Below are 24,928 nucleotides of genomic sequence, written 5' to 3'. Positions count from 1 at the left end.
GGTCCTGGAAGCTCCCGATTTTGCCCCCGCTGTCCCCGTGGGGGTGGGTGGGTGGGAGCCTGGCAAGGGTCCAAGGGAGCCTCCCACCCCCCCATGGGACCAGGGGGGGTAAAATCGCCAGCTCCCGATTTTACCCCCCCCGGCCACGTGGGGGTGGGTGGGGGGAGGGTGGCATGGGTCCAAGGGAGGGTCCCTTGGACCCTTGCCACCCTCCACCCACCCACCCCCACGTGGCCAGGGGGGGTAAAATTGCCAGGTTCTGGGAGTGTTTGGAGGCTCCCCAAGCCTCCAAACACTCCCAGAAGCTGGCGATTTTAACCTCCCTGGCCCCATGGGGGTGGGTGGGTGGGAGCCTGGCAAGGGTCCTGGGAGGCTCCCTTGGACCCTTGCCACCCTCCACCCCCCCCATGGGACCAGGGGGGTAAAATCACCAGCTTCTGGGAGTGTTTGGAGGCTCCCCAAGCCTCCAAACACTCCCAGAAGCTGGCGATTTTACCCCCCCTAGCCACGTGGGGGTGGGTGGGGGGAGGGTGGCATGGGTCCAAGGGAGGGTCCCTTGGACCCTTGCCACCGTCCACCCACCCCCCACGGAGCGGGGGGGTTTTAAAATCACCAGCTTCTGAGTGTGTTTGGAGGCTTATCAAGCTTCCAAACACTCCCAGAACCTGGCGATTTCGCCAGGGCTGGCCCCGTGGGGGGATGGGGGGAGGGTGGCAAGGGTCCTGGGAGGCTCCCTTGGACCCTTGCCACCCTCCACCCCCCCCATGGGACCAGGGGGGGGTAAAATCGCCAGGTTCTGGGAGTGTTTTGAGGCTTGGGAAGCCTCAAAACACTCCCAGAACCTGGCGATTTTGCCAGTGCTGGCCGGTGCGTGGGTGGGAGGAGCATCGCAAGGAGCTGAGTGAGCTTCCAGGACCCTTGCGACGTTCCCCCCACCTGGAAGCTGGCGATTTCGCCGGTGCTGGCCCCGTGGGGGGGGAGTGGGGGAGCCTCGCAAGGGTCCTGGAAGGCTCACCCGGACCCTTGCGACGCTCCCCCCCACGGGGCCAGCAGCGACGAAATTGCTGCATTCACACCATTAGACGCACTGACTTCCCCACCCACATTTTGGAGGGGGAAAAGTGCGTCTTATGGTGCAAAAAATACGGTAAGTATAGCTAAACACTCTGTTGGTGCAGCATCAAGTTAAAAGAAGCCATTACTTTCCTCATTTCATATACAAAGCAGTTCATGATATGGTGGTAATAACTTTTTTTTTATTTTTAATTCACTTAATGTGAATGATGTAACTGTCCCCTTCCATTGTGTGTTTTTGCAGATACAGGAATTGCTGCATGTGCCCTCTATTAAAGTGAAACCTCCCTGGGGATCTATTATTTGTGTAGTAACTTGCTTCTACAAAACTCCTCTTGCGACCATGTCATCACTTTAGACCGGTGGTTCCCAACTCTGGGTCCCCAGATGCTCTTGGACTAAAACTCCCAAAAGTCTTCACCACTAGCTGTGCTGGACAAGATTTCTGGGAGTTGTAGTCCAAGGACATCTGAAAACCCAAGGTTGAGAACTATTTGTGTAGACAGATTGCACAGTGAGCCAGTGATTGATCATCAAATTGCTGAAGATAGCCATATTCAAAGTGGTAGTTTTTGTCTGTAACCACAGCTGATGACAAGGGGTCTAATTTGGGGGATATGGAGTGTTGTTTTTAAATCGTACTCCTGACTGATTCCATTAATCTGGATTAAAGTGCCATTTATATAATAATAATTGTTATATAAGAATATTAGTTACTTTTGCACTACATCTATGCATAATCTTGTAGAACAAACTGATACTATGTAAAAACTTTTTTCTCTCCCAGTTATCTGTGGCATATACCTCTTTCCTACAAAACCAGCAATGGCAGCTCATTTTTCGCTTTTGAGACGTATTTATTGAATCAAAGCTCAGGTATGGTATGTCTTCTTTGAGTATTGAAGGTTTGGAATTGTTGTAATGTTGTGAAGCCAAGGGAGGGTAGGAGGTGTTGTTGGCTCTTGTAAATGGTTGTGAGGATTTGAACAGATAGACACAGAAAAGAAGGGGGGGGAGACTAGACTTTTTAAAAAAATGCACATGGCTCTTGCTATTTCTTTCGCTCCCTCTTTCTCTTTCCTTCCCTCGCTCTCTCTTCCCCCCTCTCATATATTAGTGAGCTATTCTCACAGTGTTTTTCTCTTTTGAAATAAGTTTGTTGGAGGTACATTCTTGCATGTAGCAACTCTGCTTCATGGTAGAAATGAGAACTGAGTTTGTGATGGATAGCTTTATGTAACCTGGCTCCTCTAAAATATAAAGAAGATAGAGCAACAGTGCCAGCCAGAAAGTTGGTGGATTCATGTCTGCACAGATGCATTTTTATAACTGAAAACTGATTTCAAGAGAAGATGAAAGCAGCATGTGTTAATATATATTAACACAGGGCTACTACATCTGAGGATGTACCTCCAGCCAACTTATTTCAATAGAGAAAATCATATATTATGCCAAAATCTAAACTGCTACATAGCTGATACATTAAATGTGCTAATGAAAAGCAGTAGACCTGTTATAAAGAGAAAAGACTTAACATGATCTCCTATCCTCTTTTTTTCCTTTTTCTTTTTCGGAAAAAGTATGCAAAAAGAGTGAGACTGGATAGTTATGTCAAACGTTCTGATGGAAAATAAACCAAGTATGAAATATGTCTTTATTGCAGAATTAACTTCAGACAGTTTTGACTGAGATGAGATGTCTTTTGGTTTCGTTTTTCATTTTTAGGTACTGTACTATGAAGTGAAAAGCAGAACTGACTGGGCACATTAATGTGATTTTCAAATGGGATAGTTCTAACTCATTTATTTAGCAAACACACTTATTTGTTTGAGTAATTATTTCTTGCAATTTCTAGGTTGACTGTTACAATGAGAGATCTTTCTCAGTAGTCTAATAGCGTGTCAGCACTGTGATAATTGGATAGATCTATTGAGATCACACAATGCTTCACAATTCATGCATATAAATAGGGTTCTGGTCATGCCTCCTGTTCTTTCATGGCAATGCAAGCAATAATTGAAGGTAGCAAAATGATTTGCATAGGTGGCCTGTTACTTTAGATCAGTTCTGTACAGATCAGGGAAACTTTTCAATAAAATCCAGGTTGTACATTTGATTGTTGAACTCGGAGCTTGGCAAGGTGCCATGTGGATATCTTAATGTTGCTCTAACATATTCCTCTATTGTCAAATAAATTTAGTGTTCATTATTATTTGTGTCTTCAGGTAGTTCAATTCATGGGATGCTTATGGGTTTGGCTCATGCTAGTCCATGTGAAAACATTTTATACTGTTGCCTGCAAGTTAGTAGCATCCAAGAGGTACTCTGTGGATATAAATATTAGTTAATTGTAACTTACCTCAGTTGCTGGGGGTTGGAATTAAGAAAGACAGATGGTTTCGTCAGTGTTGCAAGTAAAGAGTAAAGAGTTGCTGATCTTATGAAAGCCTAAAGGTTAGCAAATATTTTGAAGACAGAAGCAAACAAATCCTCTCTTTCTCTTTTTCTGCCTAGGTGTTATTGACCTTCCAGGTAAAACAGAATGGGTGAAATTCAACATAGAAGCAAATGGCTATTATCTTGTGCAGTATGCTGATGATGACTGGGATTCTCTAATTCATCTACTAGAGAGAGATCATACTGCTCTGAGCTCCAGAGACAGAGCTGATCTGATCCACAACATTTTTAATCTAGCAGGGTAATGCTTTCAATGTAAACTCTAGTTTATTCTTTCTAAGCAAAGTCTAAAAATAAAATTAGGAATGTGTAAGGAAAAACAGAACACAGATGTAACCTTAATAACAATCTCTTACTATATTTCTGTTGTTTATATGTCTTATGGGGGAAGAAAACCCTCCAAACAAGTAAGAAATCGCAAAAGTTATAATTCAGATTTGTTTTATTCATGTAAACAAATGGTTGTCTACAAGCAGTGGGCCAGAGGAGTCCTGCTTAGGGTAGTGTGCTAGTTGTGTCCTGTAAATAGAACATCTCTTGAAGCTTTGGAGACTTATTCCTACAGTCTTCTGGATAAAGAAAAGGGCTTCTATGCATCATTCCCAGTAGTATGAATAAATAAAGCAAAACTTATCCTTGTAAAGTGTGGCTAGGTTAGCATCATTTTTTTAACTAAGAGTACTGTATATAGCCCAGATTTTTTGGGGGGGGGGAAATGATGGTGGTGGATTTTAGGAAGGACTAATTCTCTTCTGCTACTTCACCATCTTGCCAATTCAAAGGAAATACCTTGAGCAAATTGTTTTCCGAATGTCTTCCCTTAGTCTGACTTCATTTACTTATACAAAAGGAGGGCAAGCCTGTTATAATCTATTAGTAGTCTAACCAAGGTGGCATCTACTCTCACTTAAAAAGAAAAAAAGATATTGTAGTAATATAATTCTGCAAATTGGACTATTTCAACATCAGTTTTTCAATTCCCCCCCCCTTTTTTACTTTTTGCATACCTTTCAAGAATTTGACTTTCCTGCAAGTATTAACATTTACTCTACCACAAAGTCACAAAGTTCCATATACTGTATCCTAATACACAGTTCCAGGCCTTGAGGGGATATTGGTTAGCATACTGAACAATTCTTGTTTTATAATGTCCCTTTAGAATGGGAAAGGTGCGTTTCGCCAAGGCCTTTCAGCTGTTGGACTATATAGTGAAAGAAAATGACACTGCTCCAATTGTTCAAGCTTTGTATCAAATGAGTCGTATTTTCAACCTGGTTGAGAAGAGGAGAATGCAGGACCTTGCCTCCAGAGTATTGGTAAGTTCTTGAAAGTATGTAGATAGTGATTCTGTGAAAACTAGTTCAAGTAATGAAGTTACTAAATTCTCAGTCACACTTAATTTACAGTACAGGCCATGCTACTTCAAAACGTATGGTAGTGTCCCAGTTAATGCCAAGGCCATCTATTTGTGACTACTGTACAGTGGTGCCTCACATAACAGGCGCCCCGTTTAACGACGAATCCGCATAGCGACAATGTTTTTGGGATCGCATAACAATGTTTCTTATGGGGGGAAATCTTTTGCGACAATCAGTAAGCTGTTTCGCTTACCGATTTTCGCATAGCGATGTTTTCCCCCAGCTGATCGGCGGTTCCAGAATGGCCGCCGGGTAAAACAGGAACAGATTCCTCGCATACCGGACAGCTAAAATGGCCGCCGTATGGAGGATTTTCGCTTAAAAGGTAGGTTTTAAGCCCATAAGAATGCATTGAAGGGGTTTCAATGCATTCCTATGGGCTTTTTAATTTCGCATAGCGATGAATCCGTATAGTGACGATTTTTGCTGCACGGATTATCGCCGCTATGCGGGGCACCACTGTATATCCTTTGTAGTTTGGACGCATAAAGATTATTGTCCCACAGAGGATAAAAACAGAAGCGTATGGTTCTCTTAAAATTTGTAACTTACTTATCTCCGTACAGTACCATAGAATATTTGTGGTGGTTTTTTAGGATACATTTGTTTTCAGATCATGTAATGAACTCACAGGAAATTACAGGGTTGTTTTTTAGTTTTAGACTACTGGGCAGTGTTCATATTGAGGAATACATGTCTTGTAAATCTCGTACACTTGTTTCAGTACATGAGAGGTTTGTGATAAAAATCTGCTTTCATTTGCTTTTCTTGTTGAGATTGGGCTAAAGGTCTCCAGATACTTATGGGAACATTCTTTTATGTCGTCCAATTGGAAGACATAAAAGAATGTTCCCATAAGTATCTGGAGACCTTTAGTCCAATCTCAACAATATATATTAGAACCTTCACAGTCTGATTCATCTTCAGTTTTGGTGATAGGTGATATTTGGAATAAATTTAGGTTACAGATGATATTTGGAATAAATTTAGCAAGGGGGGAATGCTTGTTCAGGGTCCTTGATAGAATTAAGTGGGATAACTCCTAGGAATGGAGAGTGAGTTGTAGGTTTTTATTTTTGTACAAATACATGCTTTGGAACACTTTGGGATTTATGTTAGCACAGGAACGCGGAAAATTCAGTGGAGTCCAGTCCAGGCAGTCCAAAAGAATCATGCACACACAGGCAGCTTCACCAACACCAGTGTATTTATATGCTATATACAGCAGTGCAGTCCAGCAGCATAACAGCATAACACTCATCAGAACAGGAGGAAGTACATCTACTGTACAGAGTACACATATATACTTATGTATATCTATCTGTCCAATCATATTAGACATTGCATCATACATGAGTCAGCCCTCATGAGTCATCATGACTCAGCATTTCTACACACCTGTTCATTATGGCTGCTCATTAACACACCTTATTCTGCTCAGGCCTGTAAACTTACCTTGACAATTTATGAACTGCATCCTACCAGAAGGCAGTATTATTGGGCTTGATTATTATGCTGGTAATTTTTATTTTTCTGTTTTCTAGCGTAGGACTGAGAAACTACTTGGAGACAAGATTAAACAACAGACATGGACAAATAGTGGGACCCCCTCAGAACAAGAGCTGCGGTCTAGTCTACTAAGCTTTGCCTGCTCCTATGGTTTGGGAGATTGCAGTACAACTGCTGTTGAACTGTTTAAGAAATGGAAAGACTCCAATGGCACTGAAAGGTACAATATAAAAGCATTCCCTAGGTTCAGGTTGTCACTAGAATTGATGGGACTGTTTTAATATTGATTTGTATCTGGAAACGTGTCTCGATAGCTTTTTGTCTAGGTGACACACTTTACTGTAGATGTATTTTCCTTCTTCTTAACACTCACTACAACAGATCCAATTTCAAATTATTCAGTACTTGGATTAGAAAACAGATGAAACAGACTACCTTTGGATAAAGATTCCTTGATTAGCAACCCTGTTAGCTCCAAGAAAGTGAATTTGGCCCTGCATTGGCTGCTTAGGAGTTCTCAAGCCTTGCCATACTCGTCTTCATCTAGAGGAAAGAAAATGTAACTTTTCAGCTTCTTTAATTACCATGAGATCCTATGAATGCCATCCTTACAGAATCTTTCTCTAAAACTCGTCTCAGACTTTTGTCCTGTTTTGTTTCTGTACTGAACATAGGAGCAGGAGCTGAGTTCCAGTAGTAGCACAAGAGATTCCTGTCACTTGTTCCAGGGCAGAGAGCTGGCACTTCTGGTTCAATGTGGATTGGGAGTTCTATCTTACCTCTCAAAGCTTGAGAAACTTCACAATGCCTAAGAACTGTAGCGAGGCCATTTTGCTCTTGTTTTTAGGACCAGAAAGATGGAATAGTTCAGCTTGCCTTGCACTGATATACTCACATCAGAAAATACTGCAAAGGATGAAACTGGACAGCCCATCCATTGAGGGTTTTATTTTTTTGTATTACTTAAACATCTGCTACCATCATAGCAGAGACCAGGAACCAACACATGCTGGCTTTTCAAGCAACCACTGGAAATGTGAGGTGTCCATCTCTGTGCACTGAGTCACTGTGGAGTTTGGTGCCATTTCCCCCCTAGTTTTGTTTTTTGTTTCCCACATTGAATTATATAACTTCTAGTCTTGTACAGCATTGATCGTTATTTACCAAGTATTTGAGAGGTTTTGTAAACTGAAATTGAGAAAAGTTATCCAGCATGCTGTTCATTGCTAATCCTTTGCTGTGACTGGTTTTTGACTGCACTCTTGTTTCTCTCTTTAGCCTATCCGCTGATGTTATGAAGATCATATTCACTGCTGGAGCAAAAACTAACACTGGCTGGGACTTCCTTTTGAGCATGTATTGCTCTCTGGTTTCTGAACCAGAAAAGTTCAAAATCCTTGAGGCACTGGCCAGTTCTGAGGATGTTAGAAGATTGACATGGTATGAATACCCCCACTTCAAAATCCTAAGACTTAACTAGCCATTTACTTTTGCTTTATTTGGGTTAATCAATTACATTGGTGACCCACTTGACGATGACCCCGCCTGATGACGAAATCGCTTTATGATTACTTACGATGTTTATGGGGTTTTTTTGCTTTACGATGAATAGTTCCCTGCTTCAGGAACCATTTTTTTGCTAGATGATGATTAGAAATAGCTGATCGGCGGTTCGCAAAATGGCTCCCCGCTGTTTTCTGGACCAATTGTTCACAAGACAGGGATCCCAAAATGGCCGCCCTATGGAGGATCTTCGCTGGACGATGAGGTATTTCCCCCATTGGAACGCATTGACCGGTTTTCAATGCATTCCAATGGGGTTTTTTTCCCGCTTGATGACGATTTCGCTTAATAGCAATTTTCCTGGAACGCATTATCGTTGTCAAGTGGGGCACCACTGTAATTGCTTTTCATTGCTGCAAACTTGGATGTGTCATTATGAAAGCAAGGCAAGAAAATATTTGCAGATTTCACATGTTTTCTCTTTCATTCTTTTATGCTAGAGAGAGAGAGAGAGAGAGAGAGAGAGAGAGATGTTCCATGCACTGATGTTTAGGTTACTGTGTGGATGTTTTGACTTGACAACATCAGTGTCTGGGGGAGTGTTCTCTCTCTCACACTCTTGCTCCCTGAACAACATTGCCATAAATTGCTTCAAAACTGAAACAACAGTTTATACTTTCTAATCCTGTGGTTCTTTGAAATCAGAATATAAAAAATGCATGTAGCCACAAATGAATTTGCACTTTTTAAAAATGACATTCTAATCCTGAGTTTTAAAGTAACTAAGTTAGGGAGCCTTGGCTAAAAGTTTGTGAATTTAAGTCATGTCTCAGCAAGACAGTAATGCTACTACAAGTTTGTTAGCAGTCTTAAAGAATGCACAACACAGATGGCTCTTGCATAGATAAATGTACACATTTGGAGGTGCTTTCACTCCAAATGTGGTGAAGAGGCAGGACTAATCTGCATACACTAGAAGTCCTCTCTCCAGTTTTTCCCCTGGGATCAGGGAAACAAATCTTAATCATATTGGGTATATCTAGTGTAGGCAGTGTGAGGATCAGTTAAGACATCAGAATTAATGGTTCATTTATCACCTGTGTTCTAATCGGTGTAAAAGGGAAACAGAAAAAAAAATAGGCTCTTTATATGTGGTAGGATGGGACTCAAATGTATACTATTTAAGTGCCTAAAATTTATGCACATACCCATGTGGTCTTATTTGTGTGACAGACTTCCATGCAACTTGTGTGTAAATTGGACTGCAGAGAAACTGACTTGATTAGGGTTGTGAACTTGAGCATAGCCCATAGGTTCGAGGAAGATACTACTTTCCCAGGTTGAGATCTGGAGCATTACATATTTGACAAACATATGTCCTTCTGTGAATATTTCCTGGTCTGCCATGAATAGTCTAGTCCAGTTGATGCAGATACCTTTGAAGTATGGGTGTATGATTGTAAATCAGCTCTGCCTGTTTTTTCTTTGCAGGTTGATGCAGACAAGCCTGGAAGGAATCATCATCAGATCACAGGACCTTCCAATTGTCATAAAAACAGCCAGTCAGAGTCTGGCTGGACATTTACTGGCATGGGACTTTGTCAAACAAAATTGGGATCATCTTATAAAGAAGTAAAAATTTTAAATTTTTGTCATAAATTCTGTATTTACTCTTTCCTCTCCTCTCCTACGAAAAGAACCATTTAAATTGGCTGTACAGTGGTACCTCGACTTACGAACCTAATCCGTATTGGAACTGTGTTCACAAGCCAAAATGTTTGTAGGTCGAGGCACCATTTTCCATAGGAATGCATTGAAAACCGATTAATGCGTTCCAGGAGAACAAAAAACCCCAAAATTAAAAATAAAACACTGCAAGTCCTACGCTGGGACTGAAAAAAAAACCCCAAAACAAACAAATCCAAAAAATAAACATTGGAGCAAGTCCCATGCTGGGACTGCAAAAAAATAAATAAATAAAAATAAATTTTAAAAATCACCAAAAACCAAGACAACACAGAAATATACCCCCCAGCCAAAACCTACCCTTCAAAACCCACCGAGATCAACTTTTTAAACAGAAAAAAAACAGCACTTACTCATCCGAAGCCTCCTGGGGGTTCCCTGCTGCTGCCATCACCACCGCTGCCACCGTGAGGCTTGAGCCTGGCCGGGGTGCTTCAGCCGCTCACCCCTAGCCTCAGCAGAGGCAGCAATCGCCCAGTGCCGGGAGACTTGAGCTGGCCAGGTTTCAGCTGCTTGCCTCCCGGCTCGCCTCCCACTTGCTCCACGCAACCCTCTGTGGGCCCATGACAGCAAATTCAAATGGCAGAGGATGGCAAGTAGCGAGCAGGAAGCAAGCTGGGAGGGAAGCGGCCGAAGAAACCCAGCCAGCTCAAGCCTCCTGGTGCTGGGTGACCGCTGCCTCTGATAGGGGTAGCAGGGGACCCCCGGTAGGTCTCTCAGGGGTTCCCCACCACCGTCGGAGACCTCCTGGGGGTCACCCACCACCTTGATTGGTGCCTTCAGGCTTTCCCGGGAGATAGACCAGACCTACCAGAGGAAGCCCTCCCCTGGTAGGCCCGGTCTACCCTCCCCCCCGGAAAGCCTGACAGCACCGATCATGGTGGCTAGAAGCCCTGGGAGACCTCCTGGAGGTCTGATTGCGGCAGCAGAAAAGGGTGGAAAATATATAATTGCTCCCCCGCTGCCGCCGCGATTGGACCTCCAGGAGGCCTCCAGAGGCCTCCAAAGGTGGCGATCGTGGTGGCAGGGGACCCCCAGGAGGTCTCTGATGGTGGCGGGGAAGCCCTGGGAGACCTCCCAGGGTCCCCCGTCACCATCAGAGACCTCCTGGGGTCCCTTTTCACCACCAATGGTTTCAATGGAACAAAAAAAAAGGCAGGGGAAATTTGAATTTCCCGCCTTTTTCCTCTGCCTTTTTTTCATTTGCAAGTCAAGTCTCTGTTTGCAAGCCAAAGCAACATTTTGCGAATGGAGCCGTTCATAACTCAAAATGTTCACAAGTGGAGACGTTCATAAGTTGAGGTTCCACTGTATGTGTCTTTTAATAAGGAGATACAAATGATCCCAATAAACCTTCTGCTTCGATCTTGAGTGCATTTCTTAGGTCTTCCAGCATGACCATATGAATTTGTAAAATTAACAACTTTTCTGGGAAAGACTTAAGAACTGTCCTTAAATCTGGTATTTAAAGAATATCGAAGCTTAAGTCTTTAAGCTGAGTATTCACCTATTTTGTGATCTGAGAAGTAGCTGTATCGTTTTGATATTCTTTCTCTATGTTTGGTGTGAAAAATACCAAACATATTTGAGAGCCTCTTGAATGCTTTTTTCTGTGGTTATCAACCTGTGATAAACAAATTTGTATAAATGTTGATTTCTTATTTTAAAAATGTTAAACCTTACAGTGCACTTGCAGCTTCTAAAACCAATTAGGTTTTAATTCAGTAACATATGTTTTGAATAAACATTGATTCATTCCTCTGAATTTCAGGTTTCACCGTGGATCATACACGATGCAAAATATTGTGATTTCAACTACTTCTCAGTTCTCAACACAAGAACATCTGCTTGAGGTTTGTTGGATAACATGTTCCAAAGGCTATTAGGAAAATCCTTTCACTAGTGAGGCAATATATCATAGAGGACCAAAATTCTGTATCATGGTAGTGCTGCCTTTTTTCCCATTAGCTTTAGTGTATGAGCATTTTTGATTAAAAAAAAAAGAATAAAATTAGAGAAATTCCTGCTAACAGGTTGCAATGCTGCTGTGAATAGAGGTTGGGGAAGTGAGAAAAAACTGACAAAAACATGTACAGTGGTGCCTCGCTAGACAGTTACCCCGCATGACAGGTTTTTCGCTAGACATTGACTTTTTGCGATCGCTATAGTGATTTGCAAAATAGTGATTCGTTTGGGGGAATTTCGCAAACCGATTTTCACTAGACAACGATTTTGACAGCTCCCTTCGTGCTCGCAAAACAGGTGTTTTCAGGACCTAAGCTTCGCAAGACAACAACTTAAACAGCTGATTGGCGGTTCACAAAGTGGCTTTCCTATGGCCGATCTTCGCTAGACAACAACGATTCTTCCCCATTGGAACGCATTAAACAGGTTTCAATGCATTCCAATGGGGAAATGCTTTTCGCTAGATAATGATTTCGCTAAACAGCGATTTCAGTGGAATGGATTATCATCGTCTAGCGAGGCACCACTGTATCTTAATAAGAGAAGTAAGAACTCAACAGCATTGGTTACAGTAGCAGGACATCTGCCTGGTTATTAGATGTGAATCCAGAACTCTGGGAGACCTGACATCCAACTCAGTTAATACACATGTGGAATGATGTATTAACTGGATTGGCACTTCAGTCTGCCAATGCTCCAGATTCACTTTGGCTGGTCAAAGAGAGAGTGCCTCTTGAGCTCCTCTTTTTGTTGGAAACAGGCAGACCAGAGTGAAAACTTTGCCACTGTGGTCTGCCTGTTCTGGACCTGCCCCCTCTGACTCCTAGACACCCATAGGTCAACTAATTGGAGCATGCCTGACTCAGGACATTTCCCATTGGCCCCAACCTCATGCTGGAAAGTTGATTGGCTAGGGGTCATTGCGTTCTGGTGCCGCTACACCTCCCCTTTGGCTCAGGCCTGCTGCAACAGGCACGGCACGGAGAGCCAGACAAGGCTGTCACATGTGTAATTAAAAGCAGTGGTTTTAGTTCTTACGACAAGGAATCAATTTGCATTTTCAGTATGTGGTCGCTATAGTGGTTTAAAGCCTAAGGCTAAATTTATTTGATAAATGCATAGAATTAGTGGGACTTAATTCAGTGTCATCTGTTTCCAGGTGTCTATACTTTTGGGATTAGCTATTGGGTTTAGTCCTAAATGTGCAAATCAATGAAATTTAACTGAAGCTTCTCTATCACACTCTTTCTTTCCAGATATCAGCATTTATAGAGGCAAGATAATTTTCTTATCCTGACTTTTTTGATGTTTGTATTACCTTTTTTAGGTGGAGACTTTCTTTGAATCAAAGTCAGAGGAGACTGCTCAGCTACGGTATGTCCAGGAAGCCATTGAGACAATTCAGCTAAACATTCACTGGATGACAAACAACTTGGCACAGCTGAAGGAATTGCTCTAGTGACCCCAGTTCCACCAGCACTTCTATATTTGCCACGTGGGATGCTGCAACTCTGCTCTTTGGCTTCTGCATAGAGCCATGGTTGAAAATGGGCAATGCAACTTTCTTTGCACTATGAGAGGGTTCTAGTTAGCTCAGGGTACATCTTTTCCTAAGCTGTCTCTTTGTAGAGGGTTTGTGGACTTGATGTTGTTGCTTGTTAAAGAAATGCTTATTCATTGACCAAACATTCACATAAAAAAGTTTTAACATGATATTGCAGCTCTCTTCCATTACAGAAATGTCCAGTTTCATTTTCTACGCACTGAATGGGGCAGGGGAAAAGATTAACAAAACAGAGCAAGACAGGAACTCTCACGAGAGCTGCTCTTTCTTTGCCAAGCACTGTTTAATTAGCCTTCCTCATTATCTGTAGCTTCTTGAATTGTAAATAGCGTACCTGCTGTGAAGCATGTGGGTTTTTTAATTCCCATGATTATAAACAGATGCACATAATGGATGTGGACAGCTGAAGTTACAAGTTGGGTTTTTGAGAGCTCTGAATCTTGATTTATCAAAATGTTTTCTAGAAATTATGCAAGTATCAAAAATAGATATCTATATATAATATAAACAATTATTGATAGAAAAAATATTTTGTCTGCAATATAGCTGAGTCCTATGAACACCATGAACTGAATAAGTCAAATAGTATTTGTACAGATGAATAACAAGATTGTGTCATTTGCGCAGTGCACACGCACAGACGTCTATGTTCCCTGTGCTGAAGCAGCCTGAACAGATTTTCAGACAAGATTAGAATTGTAGCTTGGAGAACATTTTATACCAAGAAACAATTGTTTTGAAGACCTCCCTTTTCACTAAGAGTTGAAAATAAACTTTTGTGTATATTTTTTTCCTGTAGTCCTCTCCTATTATGGAGAGCCCTCAGAAATAAGTCCTAATCTTGCCCACAAGGCATCAGTCTTGTGAAGTGTGCAAGAGGGATACCATCATCAGACTTCAGATCATTTATTATTTTCTTAGGGCTCTTCCAGATGGGTCAACAGTTCTTCCCCCATTTCTCCCTGTTCATCACAAAGGGGTGGAGGTTTATCTCTGAATTTCATTTGCAAAAGCTGCTTCAGCCAAAACCTTCCCTTTCAGAAGTCTGAATTTTTTTTTAATAAATATGTAGCAATCAATTGTTCTGCTAGTGCTTCTCTATAGCTGGTTTGTTTTGTTTTGATGTTTAAAGCTGACAACCTAAGTGAATGCTCTCAACCAGAGTCTCTCATTGCTAAAATGAACAACTTCTGGGACTATCATGCCACTAAACTTTGCCCCCACTCCACCCTCCAAAGAACTAAACTGAAAACAGCCAATGCATCAGGAGGGGGCAAGGATCCCAAAAGGTCACAGATGTTGTCACTTTTTGAGCCAAGACAAATCTTATGTTGTTTTGATAGGAAAAGCATTGATAGCATCAGAGATGGCATGTACACCATAGAGAATATGTGCTCCATTTGGAAGAGCCCTGACTTCCATGTGCGTGCCAAGCAGCATGCATTGCACTGTTGCATTAACTCTGGTATCCTTTGTATTGGAATTCCATGCTTCAGAATCATCTCTGTACACTGAAGGACACTTGTTTCACTGTATTCACATCAATCCTGTCTTTTCGGGAAATGGACTAAAGCCAGTGATTGTCAAGCCATGAGATACCTGAAAACTTACCAAAAATCAAATAGTCGGGTTTAATATTATCATGAATGATCCCGTGCTTCTAAAGCTCTGCTACCATGTGTAGGATTTATAAAGCAAAGTGGATAATGAGCACTTGCAATCTCATCTGCATCACTCTTTTGTATCTGGGTATGGTGCCTCTAACCTGTAAAAGCCCCAAGCTAAAATACTTGCATTGCAGAAAAAATCAGCAGAATGAAAGTAGGTGAAACAATGGTGCATGCTTAGTGAAAGCATTTCACTTATTTGATTTTTTTATGTAGAAATCTCAGGGGTGTGCAGTCATCTGTACTTTTAATGTTACTTTCTGATGTGTGTGTGTGTGTGTGTGTGTGTTGTGTTATCTACATAAAGGGCATCAGCTTTCTCCTTCAAGTAAGTAATCCATATGGAAGGATGCAGATGTCAATTGGAGTTCTTTCAATCTGAGACCTGGGAAACTCAGTTTATTTTCAGAAGTCTTAGGGCATAGCTACACTGCCCATTTGGTATGGACTGGTGTGGTCTAAATAGGGTCTTGTGAGGTTGGGAGAGGAGTGATGTGCCATTTGGGACAATCTTCATGCCCAAATAGCATATCGATCTCAAGTGACCCTCCGGTTCCTTCTAGAGTCAGTTGAACACTTCTCCTGTTCCTCTTTGGAGGGGTAGGGAAAGTGAGATTATTTTTGCTTGTGCTAGACCATTGGTGATGCACTGAATCACTTATTTTTTTTCCTTTTCCTTGTATGTAGTGTTGATTGAGAAACTGCCCACAGCTGCAGTTTTGACTGGCACTTTATACACGGCTTGGGCCCTGGATACCTGAAGGAGCACCTCCTTCCTTATGAACCTTCTCAGCAGTTAAGATCTAGCCAGGGGTGCCTTTTGAAAGAGCCGTCCCTCAAGGAGGTAAGAGGGATGGCTTGTAGACAAAGGGCCTTTTGGGTAGCTGCCCCCAGACTGGAATGCTTTCCCGTCTGAGATTCGCATGGCGCCAATACTGATGACATTTCGGTGCCAGGTCAAAACCTTCCTGTTTCAGAAGGCTTTTAATTGAAATAATATCAACTGTGGGTCCTGATGGCAATTTTTAGACTATATATTTTAATTGTATTTTAATTGTTTTATGCCGCCCAGAGACCTTTGGGTAGTGTGGGCAGCATAGAAGTTAAATAAATAAATAAAGGTGAAGAAAAAATATTAATTTAATTTAAATGATTCAACACAATAGCAATGGTCTAGCAGAGTGAAAAAAATAATTTCCCTTCCACAGAGAAGCAGGGAAATTGTTCAATTTGCCAATATACTGAAGTGGCTCACTTATTAAGCCACTTTACAGTTTTGGAAATTGAAACCAGGAGGAGCTTTGGCAGCTGCAATGAACAATCTTAGTCTGTTCCTAGTAGTTGCACATGCTGAGAACAGACTAAACGTAAGCACATCAACATGCACCAAAAAAAAAAAAAAAAATTAGAAACCCCTGATAAGGGCTCAAAACAGTGCAGGTTAGGGTGCTCTGGGGGCAAATTGGTCCACTGTAGTGATTATGTCATGTGGTTGCTGGGGGGGAAAAGAGCAGACCAATCCGCCCCACAACACACACAACAGTGGGACACATGCCCCTCTGAATGAGCTCTTAGAGTAAGCATTTAGTGGTCTAGATAGTCCAGAGAGCAGCTGGCAGATATAATAGCCATCCCTAGAATTCTTAACGACTTTACCTTGAAGGCATTTACAGGAATGGTACTGAATGGCATGGAGTTAACATGGGGGAAAGGTGCAAAAGTTCCTGTTGTGTTCCAGCTAGGAACAAGCCTTTGTTATAGTGACTAATTTCACTGTGTAGTCACCTCCTAGGCTCCTTGCTGGCTGGCTTCCCTCTGCTGGTTTGGCAGCACAGCCTGCTCTGGGACATTTTCTATTGGCATTGAACCTGGCTAGGGGATCTGTGCATTCTCATCTTTAAATGTTTTAAAAGTGAGTGATGTAGCAGAACAGTGGGCTTAACACTATCATGGCTGGTCCTTTGCGTTGCCCTTCAGCGGCACTGGAAGGGTACTGAAGGGTGTAACAGGGAGTTGAGGAACATATGTCCATGTCTCCTGTGATATTCAGACTAGGATTTTGTGGCCCAAACGTGCAGTTATTTAGCCAGGCCTTAGCTGGTTGGCTGATTTTCCATGACTGATGTCTCATTAAAAATGGCTGTATTCGGAGGGAGTTTTCAGTGCCGTATTTGTCAATCAGGTTTATCCTAAAACGTTGAATCCCATCTCTCTATGTACATATGAAATCTCACTTTCTATTAGTGTTTTAGCCAGAATTATAGCTCAGTATACAAACAGTTCTGTTAGATGCTTCACTCCCCCGTCCCATTACTACTGATTTTAATTAATGTGCTTTCACTAGAGAAACCTTATTATGGACACAGTGGAACTTTCTCTACTCGTTAGCTCTATCCAACTCAATAGTGGAAAGTTACTTTGTTTCTTCTTACGCTATCTGTGATTTAAGAACAACACTGAGATGAAGTTGATGTATATTTTTGGTCAATGAGACCCCAAATTTAAAAAAAAATTAGTGTTTTAATTTTTCAGACAGTTTGGAGGGCACTGTGATGGAATTTGGGATGCTTTTCTTAGATTAATTGCCTAATCATCAAATCAGTGCCAGCAGAACTGCTGGATAGCTCGGTGGTTTAGGTATCTGGCTGTGGAAGCAGAGGTTGGGAGTTTGATTCCCCACTGCACCTCCTTAACAGGCTGGACTCAATGGCCTAGAGGGTCCCTTCCAGCTCTGCAGTTCTAAGATGATGATGATGATGATGATGATCATGATGATCATGATGATGATGATGATAAAAACGTGACTTCTACAAATTAAATAGTTGCTTTGCATCAGAAATAAATATCCATATATTATTTAAGAGTATAATTTTAATATTTCAGACTTGCTAATATAAAAAACAAATTCATCAGAATGATATGTAAAATAGTTCAGTTTCCAAAATTAATTGGAAGATACTTGTCTTCATATAACCAAAGGAAAAATGTTACTTTGCCTTCACTCTTTCAATGGAAGGAGAGGGCAACCATGAATGTTTCTCTTTCTGGTTTCTTTCCCCTTTTTTTCCACTACACACTGTTGCTGTATAATTTTGTTTTGTAACAAAATTATAGGCAACATTCTGTGGAATAGTTGGTACTTCAATTCCCCTTGTGGGTCATATGACACTGTCCTTTGATCATACAGAGATACAGATGCACTTGCTACTGGAAATGTGAACTATACTTGAAAATCTAGTGCATCTGTATTCTAGAATATAATGTTTAAATGAAAGCACTGTTGCTCTAAGAATATTTTTCAGTTATTTATCTTTTAGTGTGGATTTTGGGTTACAGTACGTTATATCGTATTGCTTAAATGTAGAAATGCATAATCAAGTTATTTTATCCATGTCTAGATCTGAGACCTGTCCTTCCACAGAAGCAGTTGAAACTCTTGTTTACTTTCTTAAAATGCAAGTCAGATGAAGCATGAATTCTCAATAAGTGTTGAGTATTTTAGTGGCTTCACTTTGAAGGGTGGTGTAATGTATGTAGGTTTAAGCCATAAGGGACAGCTCACCATTATTAATGTCCTGCTTTAAACTAACTTTAATCAGTCATGAGCATCTTTCAGAAGAAAAAAATGCACTAAAGTAATATGTCATTTATCTAGTTGTATTATATGGGTAGCTTTTGTGTTGTAAAGAATTTTCTATTTTCAGACATGTTTAGGGTGAATGCTAGTAGTCTGGATTTCCTCCTTTGTTTAACTTAAATGTCTGTTAGTTTGGAAAGGGGGTGCTGTTCATTCATGGTCAAAGCCTTTATGTTAGTGTTGTATCTTATTCTGCAATGTGTGTGTGTGTCTGTGCATACAGTTGAGGCATACATAACACCTATACATGCATAGCTATATGTTGCAGTTGGTCTTTTAAATTTTTTTGCTGAGATAAATACACATGCGATAATAAGTTTAACATTAATTTTTTCAGTACACACATACACACACACACACACACACACACACAAACACACACACACACACTTCTGAGATCAGACATTTCAGAGTATAATTACGGTATAGGAATCCTTCTCTGCCTGCTGTTTGTTTTTAAAGTATTTGAAAGAATTTGAATATAATGAAACCTGGTTTGTGTTATATTGGATAGTAGTAACAGTTCGTGTGCCTTAAAATATATTATAAGGGCTTTGAAATGAATATGCTGATACACAGGGAAGCCTAACCATTAAAAACAGCTGCCACCACATTTTGCAAATGTATTCATCCCTTCATAGACTAGATAGAGGTAGGGTGTTCCATGTACACAATAAAGGAAAACCTTTTAGTTTGGTCTTTAGCTTTGTTATTCTGAAATAATGCTTGAAATACAATTGAATGTTGTTCTTTTATGTCTGAAAACTTATGCCCATCAGCCAAAGTTCCACAGACTTATAGGATGAGTTTCTGAAATTCTCTGCATGTAATGGCTTGCTTCTTCTCTCAGAGTCAGGAAATGTATCTAATGTGCTTGTGGAGCATTGGATGACACCTAAAATGGAGAAGTATACATCTCTTTGCATGTGTATCCAAGCTCTTGATCTGTGCAATTTCAGCTTAATAGGCTTTGGTCCAAATAATACAGTTTATTAAATGTTTTGGTTGCACTGCTCTATCCATGCACTTGAAATACTGTACAAGTTTAATATTCTGCTTTTAGACTTTGTTTTTCCCGCCTTGTGAAACAATATCCACCTGTTCTGTTTGCATACAAGTAGGAGCATGCATGCAAAAATACATATTTTGTGCACACACACACACTGTGTACTATAGAGGCATCTTCTGCCCTTTTTCTTAAATTGGGGTGGCTCGGTTTTGCATTGGGGGCACATGTGATGGTCTCTCATCCTCATGTAGAGTTAATACTGTTTTCACTCTGCTGGTGGTAGAGAGGAAAAAGCCATCTAGACAGAAGATTACTGCAGGTGAGGGCTAGATAACTTTTATTTGGATTTGGCAGTTGAAGGATAAATGCAATCATGATTGTCCATACAGAGCAAGGGACGTCTGTTTGTCTACAGCAGTATTAGTTCCTTCTTTTTGAACTGTTGCCCTGAGTCTGCAGATATTGATGGACATGTAGTCAGTAGCACAGCCAGTAGGCACATTCCTACTCTGGCTTTCATGAGTTCACTCAATTCATCAAGCGTGAACATTCAAATTGACTTCCATCTTGTATAGAATTGTGTCCACAGACATAATGTCTCAAGTTATTTCAAACTATGGACATGCAGACGCTCCCCGACCCAGTCTGTGCCTCAATAAAGAGAATGCAGATCAGGAGTGACTTGCTCTGTGCCCTTTTGGCGACTATCTGACTGATTCTTGCCCAGATCCATGATAGCATCCGTGCACTTCCAATTCTCTGTGTGAGCCCCATTCCTGCCAACAGGGAATTACAAATGGCAAAACCAGATAATAGACTGAATGGTTCAAGAAGCAGAGAAGGCTACCCATATAGAGATGAGTGCTCTGTTTTATTTTAGCCTGCCATTTTCTTCTTCTTCAGTTGCAAGGAGAAAGCCCACAGCAGCTTCCTAAGGCAGTCACTGGTAGGGGAGTAAGAGAGTGACTTTTTAAAATGCAGTGGAAATGGCAGGAAAGGCAAGGAGGCTTCATTTCATAGATGAAGCACATATTCTCATTTGTCTCCCTGCATTTTCCTTTCTCTTTTTTCCACTTCCCATTGCAGCATGTGAACACTGGATTTAAGATGAAGAAGCCATGTCTGGGTTGCTCCACCCTATTAATGTCTCTCAGTTCTTCAGTTTGCTCCATGCTCACCATGGAAATACATAAATACCACAATATGGTTCATTTTCATTCATCATAATACAGTGTTACAAACTTTAAAAATTCTGTTACAAACACAGTGCACATTCCCAATGCTGTTTCTAAACATTTGTTCTGAGCTACTGTATAATCTTCAAGGATCTTATTTCTGCTCAGTACACATGACCACGTACCTTTGATCAAAGCAGTAGTCTGGCATCTTTTAAAAGTTAGTCATGGCACAATTTTACTTTTTTTATATACTTTCTGAATGGAGGAAAGTATGCAGATTTTGGATTCCAGAAGGCATTTGAGGGGAAAGACACTTGTTAGTGTGTGTAGCACTTTTAAAACTTGTTGAATGACAGGGAGCAGCTTGAAAATATTAAACGTTCAAAGTGAGACTGCATTAAAGTTGCTTTTATAAGTGTCATGGGGTGCATTCTAGGTTTGTGTGAGGAGGAGGAGGGAAAAGTTGAGCTTTCTGCTCCATCTACTGGACACAAAAAGAAATAGAAAAAATGTCCACGTGTGCCCTCTCTCACACACATATACACACACAGTGCAGTCAGCCTGTTTGATATTACCTGTAGCCAAAGCAATAATGCGTATTTCCCTTCAAGGCATAAAGTTAATTATATTGGCAGTTTCAAAATTTCTAAGTTAATCTTCTACATTCTCAAAAACCTGTACTGGAGATGCATTATAACATTTCACTATAAGTGTAAGAGCGCAAGGGGAGGGGTAATGAAGGAGGTGGTGTTCATGCAATGGATACTGCTGCTTAATTAATTACATTTTGTCGTATGTGGAATTGGATGTGTGTTATGAGGATAAAACTTTAAGGAATGTGGCCTTCCCCCACCCCTCTTAATATCACTGCTACAGGATGTTGCCCCTGAAATGATTTTTATTTCACCTGTTCCCTATTAGAACATCCCCCGTTATCATAGTTTAATGTTCTTAAGTTTCTTTTGGAAGATATTATCTTTTATTGTAATCTGACCTTTAAAATGTTGCTTCACTTAGCTGTACATTTGTGTGTATTTCCCAAACTTGGTCACCTCTATAAGTGTGTATATATATTCTTTAATTTACATCATAGCGGCTGCATTTGTTTAAATCCAGCACATTTCCCTGCCACACACACATATGCAAAAAGGACACATATATATACTTTTTCTGAACTACATCTGATTTTTGCTAGTACTGTACATTGAATGTTTAACATGCTTTATCCCTTCAATGGATTGTTTAATATGTCTGCCACTTCAAAAATGTTCCTTGGCTATATGAAGTTCTCAGGTCACAGTCTTCAAGAATTAGTACTCCCTAGAATTGCTTTGGTACTTAAACCTGGTATTTGCTGTAGAAACACAGCTCCTTTCACATGACAGCGTAACTTGGATCAAAGGAATGGTCTGGCATCTTTTTAAAGTTAGTCATGGCACAATGTAGCAAATTACTGTAAAAATCTAAAATAGTTACCTTTTAAAAAAATGTGGAATGGTAGAATGAAATTGAAAGGGATCATTGAAAGCCACTGAAAGCTTTTTAATTTATGAAGGCTTAAACAAGAGGCATATTTGAAAGAAACATTGCACCAGGTTTGGGGAAGGGTCTGTAGTTCTGTTGATAAAACAAAGCTGGCTTGAATGATAGTAACATCAAGGCAATTCTGAAAGATCAAATATTCTGTATTTAGTACTCTTGAAAAAGAACAAGGCAAAATCACATCTTCAGACTGTACCATATTTTGCCTTGAGGAGATGGATTATACTTGTATGTGTAGATACATGTGTATACAGTATATGCAAATTTGTGGTTTTAATTTGTAAAGGAGAAATAAAGCCTATTTTCTTATACTTTAATATGTTGTGTATTACCAGCACTATTGAAAAGCATGTGTATTGCAAGCACTGTTGCATTTTATTTTGTGAAACAAAAATAAAACCTTTTAAATACAAAGTTGTGCAACTTCCATTGCTTTCCCTTCTTGTTCCATAGACAATCTCAAAGTGACACAAAGTGTGAACCTTCAGAATTTTTTTTTTTTACATGTCATTTCTTTCATTCCAGTTGTGGGAAGTTTATTAGGGTGAAGTTTAACTTTTTAAAAACCTCTTTTGTTTGGTTTCTTCCCACCCTCACCCTTCTCCCCGTCAGCCTGAATTAACTTCCTTGATCATTCGACATCAGTCCTATGCAGAGCTTGGAAGTATTACTTTATGGATGACAACTCCTAACGTCCCTCAGTCACGACTGAAAAAAAAAGAGTATGTCTAAATTCTGCTCTTAAGCAGCTTACCTCTTATTCTTGGCTTTGGTATACAATTGTTAGTGAAACCAGGGACAAGAGAAGATGCAAACTTTTTTTCTGTAGGAAAAAAAAATTAAAAGGAAAAAGTGAAACCACTCAGGTTAGAGTTATTTTGGCCTTTCAGTACTGTGGCAATACACTGGGCTTTATTTTAGCTCCATGAGAGTGCAGCTATGCCAGTCTTATAACCACTTTGTTATAAGACTGACTGTGGAACAGGTTTACCAACCTGAGCATTCTGAAGTGGATACATAGTTACAGCTTTATAGGCCGGGAAGGGAGATTTTTGAAGGAAAATGATAGATCACTGGAATAGTCAAAAGACAGATTTTCTTTAAAAATTAAAAACATCAACAGAAAACACCTCAAACCAAAGCTTGCTTTAAAGAAAGTAATGGAGTGACAGTCCTCTGAAAAGGGGACATTTTGCAATATATTTCCAGAGAATGTGTAGTTTTGTAAGGCATATTTAAAATATTTCTGCATTACAAAAGCACAAAGCAGTTGTGTTTCTCACATCCTGAGTGCTTTCAGTAAACATTTCTGAAACAAGAATCCTAACTACAGCCTTCAAAGGGGAAAACAGCTCCCCGTCTGGGGCAATCCAAACTTTTAAATCTGTCAGTCAGGACCAAATTAGCTGACCCTGTGGAGGAGAACTTTTTAACTCTTCCCTGGCCAAACAGGTATTCATGGCCGGCAAGGGATCCTACGTCTGGTTGGAAAAACATTTTAAAATATATTTTTAAAAGAATAGAGGACAGATCTTCAGAAGCTCACTCATCCAGCTGTGAAAGTACTGTACTGTTTGTTTTTTTTGTGGTTGGTATAATTGCCTGCTACTAAAGAAAAAAAATTCCAAAGGTGTTATGTGTTATCAGGTAACTTCAGGTGATGACTATATGAGTTAATGACCTCTTAACATCTGCTCACATTGACAGCTCTGCTCAGATCTTGTAAACCAACATCACGTATTCAGTTCTGTCTTCCTACTGACCCCTTCCTAGAAATATTATCCTTGCTGGGAAGTTCTGCTCAGGTCTTGCAAACTAATAGCTGTGGCTTCCCTTATTGAGATAATCTGTCTCATGTTTGGTCTTCCTCCCTTCCTACTGCCCCCCATTTTCTAGCAATATTGTATTTTCTGGTCAGTTGTGTAGTTTGATTATATGTTCATGGTAGGATAGCCTCTGTTTACTAATTTTTGCTCTGTTTATTTATTTATTTATTGGACTTATATACCGCCCCATAGCGCTACAAGCACTCTCCGGGCGGTTTTACAATTGAGCACTTTTCTGCCTTTCTGACTGTCTGTCGTATCTCTCTCCTCAAACACCACATTTCAAATGAATTGATTTTTGTCCCTTTCCTTTTTCACTGCATTTCTTTCATATAGTAGTGATGATTTTGGTTTTCAGTTACAATTTTTGCTAACTCACAGCTCTCTTTAAATTATCATTTCAAAAAAGTGAGGGGACATCTTTTGGAAAACATGCAGGTAACACATTTATATATACTTTGGTCCAATATAGCTTTCTTTCTCAGGTTGCCAACCCCAAGGAAAGGGGTTGGAAACGGGAAGATATCTTTCTAGTCTGCATTCTGCAGAGCAGGCATGGCTGGACTACTTTACCTGAGAGGTTAAAGGATGTGTAGGTTTCTCCACTGTGTGTGCTGCACTTACACCTTTTCTTCACCATTCCACTAAGCCCCAAAATAGCCCTTCAAAATATCTTGGCAAAGAGCGACTAGAGCCACATCCGGGCTGTTCGTGCTTCTGTGCAATCCTAGCAACAATAGTACAGATCATGTGCTCATCTTCTGGGATCCTGTAGCAATGGGCAATTTTATGTGATGGAAGTTTCCGTTGGAATTTGTGCATAATGTATATAT

The 24,928-nt window shown here is 40.6% G+C and overlaps 1 protein-coding gene across 1 annotated transcript in view; it reads left to right on the top strand.

Annotated features, from left to right (window-relative positions):
- LNPEP (leucyl and cystinyl aminopeptidase) overlaps nucleotides 1-16,036 on the top strand; it is a 64,103-nt gene extending 48,067 nt beyond the window's left edge. Inside the window, exons 11-18 of the mRNA XM_072992504.2 lie at nucleotides 1,862-1,950; nucleotides 3,589-3,772; nucleotides 4,691-4,847; nucleotides 6,494-6,678; nucleotides 7,737-7,898; nucleotides 9,453-9,593; nucleotides 11,479-11,560; nucleotides 13,000-16,036. Coding sequence (XP_072848605.2) covers nucleotides 1,862-1,950; nucleotides 3,589-3,772; nucleotides 4,691-4,847; nucleotides 6,494-6,678; nucleotides 7,737-7,898; nucleotides 9,453-9,593; nucleotides 11,479-11,560; nucleotides 13,000-13,131 — 1,132 coding nt within the window. The 3' untranslated portion in view covers nucleotides 13,132-16,036. The remainder of the gene's footprint in view (nucleotides 1-1,861; nucleotides 1,951-3,588; nucleotides 3,773-4,690; nucleotides 4,848-6,493; nucleotides 6,679-7,736; nucleotides 7,899-9,452; nucleotides 9,594-11,478; nucleotides 11,561-12,999) is intronic.
- Nucleotides 16,037-24,928: the final 8,892 nt, after the last annotated feature.

The sequence above is a fragment of the Pogona vitticeps genome, chromosome 2 (genome assembly GCF_051106095.1).
Source record: "Pogona vitticeps strain Pit_001003342236 chromosome 2, PviZW2.1, whole genome shotgun sequence".
In the NCBI taxonomy this organism is placed as follows: domain Eukaryota; kingdom Metazoa; phylum Chordata; class Lepidosauria; order Squamata; family Agamidae; genus Pogona; species Pogona vitticeps.
This window is presented reverse-complemented; position numbering and strand designations above follow the sequence as displayed.